At 63.4% G+C, this 6,822-nt stretch overlaps 1 protein-coding gene across 1 annotated transcript in view; it reads right to left on the minus strand.

Annotated features, from left to right (window-relative positions):
* The window catches only part of CACNA1H (calcium voltage-gated channel subunit alpha1 H), a 63,911-nt gene extending 57,905 nt beyond the window's left edge, over positions 1-6,006 (minus strand). Inside the window, 1 exon segment of the mRNA XM_007453673.1 lies at positions 5,714-6,006. Coding sequence (XP_007453735.1) covers positions 5,714-6,006 — 293 coding nt within the window.
* Positions 6,007-6,822: the final 816 nt, after the last annotated feature.

Consider the following 6,822-nt stretch of genomic DNA (forward strand, 5'->3'; position numbering starts at 1 on the left):
GCCCCCCCCCCCCCCCCCCGGGGCGCTGGGCCCTAAATCACTCCTGCAGCTGCCAGGATGGGCGCCTGAGGCCCACGTGACTCAGAGGTGTTCCCAGTTCTGTCAAAGCTAACCGTTGAGGGGAGGAGAGAGCAACTGGTCTTTTGTGTCACTGAGTTAAATACCCACTTGCAAGAAGGAGAGAAAAGAAAATATTCCTAACTCAGCCTCAACAGCTGCCACCCCTTCCCAGGCGGTCTCTGTGCGGGCGGAGGCGGGGACACATGTGCAACACTCATAAAAGAAGGTAACGTGTTTCCCGCCCGACCTTGACTGCTGGGGCCAATGTCTAGACTCTGCAGCCAGAGACAGGCTGCTTGGACTCATCCCTCGAATGTTTGAAAGGCTGGCCCATCCCCCACATTCCTTCACATCCTGACCCTGGAACCGGGAGGGAGCCGCTGCCTCTGTCTGTCTGCTGCCCAGAAGGCACGGGAAGCACCCAGACCACCTCTGAGCGCTCCACTGTGCCAGGGAGGGCGCCCGCAGCCTCCCGCAGTCAGGACAGAGTTTGGGTGGTCAGAATGTGACACCCACTGCATCCACGAGCTTCCTTTGAAGGGGTGGCACTGGCCATTTCCTCACCTCAGGCCTCTGCCCCTGAGGTGTCCTCCACCTGCCCTCTCCTGACTTCTCCCCAAACCTGGTCCCAACACAGCCCCTCCCTCATGAGCCCCAACCCCAGGTGGAGGCAGACCCACTCCCTGAGTCTCCAGGCCAGCCCATCACCTGCCCACCATGCTCACAGGCCTTTCCTGGTCTCCCTCCCCACAACCCACCCTACCCCTCCTCCCCCTCACCTCACACACACACTCCACCTGCTCCAGCTGCAGGGATACATTCTACCCGCCTCAGGGCCTTTGCATGTGCCATTCCTCTGCCTGGGACACCCCTGCTCCACGTCCACCCGCCTCCAGCTCTCCTCCCTCCACAGATACCTGTGTCCATCAAGCAGAGTTTCCCTGACTCCCAGCCCCCAACAGCCTCCATGTGGCCCACCCAACCCACCCACCCAAGTATCCCCACCACAATCAGGATAGCCTTGCCGGGCACACGGTGGAAGCTGGCCGAGTCCCAGCGTGGGCCTGCTGGGAGAACCTGGTGCGCCCAGAACAGATCTCAGGACAGGAGATGCTTGTATAGCGAGGCCACCCCACAGCGAGTGTTTGCAGGAGCCCCCACCCTGCTCTGCACCACTCTCCCCACCCCCACAACATTCCCAGGGTCCAGCTGGGCAGCAGATGTGGGGGTGGCGGCCACACTCGGCCTCACCATGCCACACACACAGGGCACTTAATCAGCACTTACTGGCCTCTGCCTACTAATCGGGCCACCAGTAAGCTGGAGGGACACCAACTGTCTGCCCAGATCAGAGCTCTGTGGGTACCTGGTGGGGAATGGCTAGAAGTCCAGGCCGCTGGGGAGGAGGTGCAGGGGGCTCAGCCAGGACGCTTCCTGGGCAGTCTAATGACACTGAACATGACACGGACACAGCCAGGGCCCTCCCGGGCAGACAATTCCCAGCTCACATGAATTCCCCCTTCTACAGCCCCCTGCCCCAAGACCTTCCTGTTCCTTCTCATATCCACCCAAACAGCCCAACCCAGCCTCACCTCCTCCAGGAAGCCCTCCTGAACACATAAGCCAAGAGGATGACACATTACAGCCCTGCTCTAAACTCAAGGTCCAATGGGAGCTCAGGCCCATGTCCAGGGACCACAGAAGCAGCCACCCCAGGGACGGGGCTCCCCCCACCCCACCTCCTGCAGGTGCTCAGAGATCCGCCACTCCACTGTCGCCCTCCCCAGTTGTCAGGAAAATGTCCCTCCCCAGGAAGCTCCCCTACTACGGACCCCTATCTCCACTGCTGGGGGTGTCTCTACTTCCACTCCCCTCCCCACCCCAGGGTACGACATAGGCCCTCGGAGCGTGGGGCGGGGGGCAGATCCAGAGACACATGGACACACAGACACACGTACTGCAACTCCTTTCCTTTCCAGTCAGAGGAAGTCGGGGCGGCCTCATCCATCCCAGAGCCCTGGGGAGCCCAGAGCCCCTTCAGACACATGAGCCCGGCTGGCCTAGGGCCGCGAGGCTCCCAGTCTGGGCACCGCGGCCCGGGAGCTCCAGGTCCAGAGAAACAAACACACGCTAGCGTCAAGGTGAGGGGCCCAGGAACAGGTACTGGGGGGAGGGGTGTGGGCTCAGAGGAGGGAGTGCCCCCGGGCCTGTGCCCACACAGTGCTCAGGGGTCACAGCCACAGGGTCAGGAGGCTGAGAAGGACACAAGACCGTCTGCTCATGTCCAGTCTGTGGAGCCAGAGGGGGCTGTGGGGGGCAGGTGAGGGCAGATCGTGGCCCACCCTTTTCCACATCAATGCCCTGTGTGTCCTCGCTGAGGCACCCATGCCCGCCAGGAGCCCAGGTGCAGGCAGCAACCACAGAGCGAGTGGCATGACAGTTTGGGGCATTGATTTTTACAAAATGCCTTCAAGCACCTGGATGCATCAGCCTCACCTCCCTGCCGGTCAGGGCCCAGCCAGATACTCGAATTCCAGTGTCGGGCCAGGCTCACCCAGCTCTGTCCTCCAGCAGCCTTGTGACCTTGTCATGCCCTTTGTCTTCTCTGAACCCTATGCTCAGGGCATTCGGTGCCCATTCCCTGGGACACACCTCCTGGAGGCGTCCACCATCCCCAAGCCCCAAAGTGCCTCCTTGGCCACCTCCTAGTCCCTACGCACCCCAACGGGGCCACAGCCAGCCTCTGTGGCTCATGTGGCAACCGCGGCAGGGCCCCCTTCCCAGCCGGCAGCCCTGGGAGGCCCCTCCTGGCCTGGGTGCTGGGACGTGGCAGCTGCATCACAGGCAGCGCCAAGTCAGGAACCCCAGGGGAGCCCGGGAAAAACACAACCCAGCCTCTCGGGCTACAACACATAGATCCCACCCACCTTCCTCTATAAATAAACCTGTGTAGGAGAAACAGCACTCGCCCCAAAAGTTCTAACACAATCATGTTTTCAAAAAGCAAACTAAATCATTATTGATAGGTGCTATCCTTGGAAGCTGCTCTACAGTGGATCGGGTATCCCTTAAGGCAGCGACAGAACACATGTGTTCATTTGTGTGGGGGGCCGTCCACGCGGGGGTTCCGGAAAGTCCGAGACTTAAGTAAGGCCTCTTCCTGTGTTCCAACTGCCTATCTCATCCCTGTTCAGGGCTGGGCTCGGCAGACCAGCTGGGACTCTGCCAGCATCCAGGGAGCGAGGAGTTGCTTTACGGAGTGTGGGTTCCCAGAGCAAACCCAGTTATCCCATTTCCCTCTCCGAGTTTACCCTCCACAGCAGTAAAGGCTCCAGGAAAGGATGGTGGGCGCCACCAACACGACATCCACCCGCAGGGCAGGAGACCAAGGCCAAGGTGCACACCCTCGGCCCCAGGACAGACAACAGGCAGTCCTAGAAAACCACAGGCCGCCCTCTAAGCTCCTGCCTCTCTCAAGGCTACCACTCCTGACTCCCAGGAATCTGAAGCGCTCTGGAAAGCCTTGCTGAGGCCCACGGGCTTCCCCGAGGGGGCCAGTCCCCACCTGTCCAGGCAGGCTGGCTTATTTTAGGCTCTCCCTGCGGCCAAGGCACCCCAGCACCAGGGCCTGGCATCTGCTGCGGGTCAGCAGCCATCCCCACACGCTGGGGGCCTGACAAGCCCACCCCACTCAACAGATGCAGCATTTCCACGGCCAGGCCAGGGTAAAATGATCCTGGGACCTGAGCTCCTCCACACCCCTGCCAGTCAGAAGGGGCGCTCTTCCCTGGCTGAGAGCTCTCCTCCTCCTGCTCCAAGCAGCCTCCTGCTCCTGGAGTCATGAGAAGCCCAGGGACAGGGACACTGGCAGGTGGCCCAGCCAGTCCCATCCCCCCTCCCCGGGCCTCACCCCACATGCGTGTGGCATCCCCCCACCTCCCCTGCACTAAGTAACACAAACAACCTTGTTAGATGTCCTGAAGGACGTCGCCCACCAGGAACATCCAGAACACAGGGTCAGGCTGAAAGACTCCCTGGGCTGAGAGGGGACAGAGCAGCCAGACCAGGGGCTGTCAGGAAAGAGAAAGTGCAGGCCCACTGAGATCCTTCCCTATCTGGTCTCTGCTTATGCTTGGAAAAGACAGACACGCAGGGAGGGCAGCCTCAGGTCCCAGGGCCTTAGGTCACCCACCCCATCCCCTACCACCTCACCCAGCCAGGCCACCTTCCCGCCAAAATGAGGTGGCCTGGAAATGGCCAGGGTTCTAGAGGGAAGACTAGCCTACAGCCACCCTGCAAACTCAGCCTGGCAGCTGTTCCGGGGAAGGGGGGGCTGCCAAGCCCACCGAGGGGCTGCGGGACAAAGGCAGGCAGTGGAGCCTGCTGCCACACTGTGGCAGCCCCCGGGCCATCACCCTCTACCCAGGCCACAACGACCCCCTTCACAACCAGGGGGCTAACCTGACTCAGCCCACGTTTGAATTTCAGAAAAGAAAAAAAGACACGGTTTATTACTTTCCTGATACAAATTCCTCTTCGTGTGCGATGTTTGTACAGTTAGACACACAATAGGAAAAATATATACACGCATCACTCATTCTGTCTGTCTCCTCCACACCAGACAAGGGAAGTTCACGTGCAAGGTCTCGCCCCTGTCAGCCTCCTCTCCTCAGCACCCCCACCGTGCTGTCACCCAATCCCTCCAGGCCGGGGGCAGGGAATGCCTGGCGCCCACAGCCCAGCCACCTGGCAACTAGCTCCACAGGCCAGTAGGAGAACCAGCTGGGACACAGGGCCTGCTGACAGTCCCCAAAGGCCACCTGCTGGGGGCCACCAGACTGCTACCTGCGTCCCAGAAATGCCCCCTACTCGACCCACCTCTGATCTGGAACCTTCTCTGAAAGTCTGTGTCCATCTCACCAAGAGCAAAAAGGGGGAGCCCCTTCCTCTCAGGCTAGGGAAGCACGGAGAGAAGCGACACCAGTGTGCCCGAGTGTGGTGCCAACTGCCTCCCTGCCCCCCACCCCCCAGCTGCGCATGACTTAAATCAACCCCAACACCGAGTTCAGCCTGAAAAGGCGAGTTCACAACCAACGTCACTGCCTCTCTCCACGGAAAAGGACCAGCGAGAGCGCACCGCTTCCCGGCCCCCTAGGGTCTCCTAGGCTCTTCGAAGCGCAAGGAACAGGGTGAAAACTTTGCTCTCTTATTGAGGTCCCGCCGGCCTCCTCCTCCTCCCTAGGATCCTGCCTCAGGCTAGACGTTGTGTAAACCCAGACGAGAGAATTCCCTTCCTGACGAGCACCCATGGGGGCGCACGGAGTTCCGCCCACCCCTCCCTGCCGATCCCTCTCCACTCCAAGCCCGCGGTGGCCTCGCCTCTTCTCTTCCACCCTCTCCGTCCCGAGCTGGCTGTGAAGAGGCAACACCCCATTCTTATCAAGAGAGTCACCCCTGCCGCCCCGCAAAGCGCGGCCCGGGGCCGCCTCTCTCGGAGGAGCGGTGCTCTCGCGCCCCTGCCCTGCGTCCCCAGCGCACCCAGCCCGCGCTGAGGCCAAAGAGCCCGAGCGTAGGAGGCACACGCGGAGGAGGTCCCGCGCCCCGGACCCCCATGCCCCGGATCCCCGCACCCCCGACGGCCCGGGAAGGATATGGGTTACAGACCAGCCGGAGACACCAGCTGCGCGGCCGCGTGGTCTGCCCGAGGCAGAAAAAGACGGTGGCCGCCAGTGCCGGGTACGGGACAGGCTGCTCCTCGTCGGCGCCCAGCTCCGCGCCGCGCTCGGTCGCCGGGCTCTGGGGGGGCGACGCACCGGGCCTCGACCCCCGCTCCGCCTCTGGCCCCGGGGCCCCAGAGCTCGCCGGGGACGGCCCCGCCGCAGGGCCCGGGGCTGGCGCGCCCAGGGGCACTCGGACCTCGTCGGCCGCCTGCACGCTCTCTGTCATGGTAGCGGCGGGTAGCACCTGCGGGGGACAGCCGGTAACCGGGTCCCGAGAACAACACCCTCGCCCGCCTCGGGTGGAGCGGGTCCGCGGAAACAGCCACGGCCGCCGGGATGTCTTTGTCTTTTCTCATTAGAGACAAATGCGCCCCCCGCCCTCGCCCGCCCCCTCCCTCCGGCGAGGGTTGGGCGGCCCCTCCCCCACCGCCGGGGCGGGGGCAGGCGCCCCAGGGGCTCCCTCGCCGGCTGCCTCAAGTTGAAGAGGGTCCCGGCGCGCAGTGGGGCACGCGTCCTCGCCGCGTCTCACCTCGCTCCGGCGGCCAGCGGCGTCCCCGCGGGCATCGCCCGGGCGGCACGGTCACCGCGGACCGGCACGGCACTCGGCCCCGGCTGGAGCGCCGCAGCCCCCGGCCCGCGCCCCCGGCCCGCGCCCCCGGCCCGCGCGGCGCTCCCCCAGGCCCCCCTGGCATTGTCGTGGTAAAAGTGCTGCCCTCTCCCCACCCAGGGGCGGAGGCGGCAGGGTCTCAGCTGCAGCGTGTGGCTCAAGAAGGCGCGGCCGGGAGTTTCCGCTGGGACCCGCCTTCTCTCCCTAACCCACTCACCCCAGTCTGAACCTGGGCCCATCCCCAGGCTCTCGGGTGGGACCCAGCCGAAGCCCAAGGGTGGGGGAGACGCGATAGGTCTGTGAGTTTTCGTCCGGGGTGGAGCCTGTCTGTAACCCGCGGGAGGTGGGCTTGCCAGGTAAAGGTAGCCCTGGTGTGGGGGCTGGAGGTGGGACGTAGGTGCCCTGAAGTTCATGCTGGAGTCCGCCCGCGTCTTC

Source organism: Lipotes vexillifer, unplaced genomic scaffold, assembly GCF_000442215.2.
Source record: "Lipotes vexillifer unplaced genomic scaffold, Lipotes_vexillifer_v1.1 scaffold914, whole genome shotgun sequence".
NCBI classification, from domain to species: domain Eukaryota; kingdom Metazoa; phylum Chordata; class Mammalia; order Artiodactyla; family Lipotidae; genus Lipotes; species Lipotes vexillifer.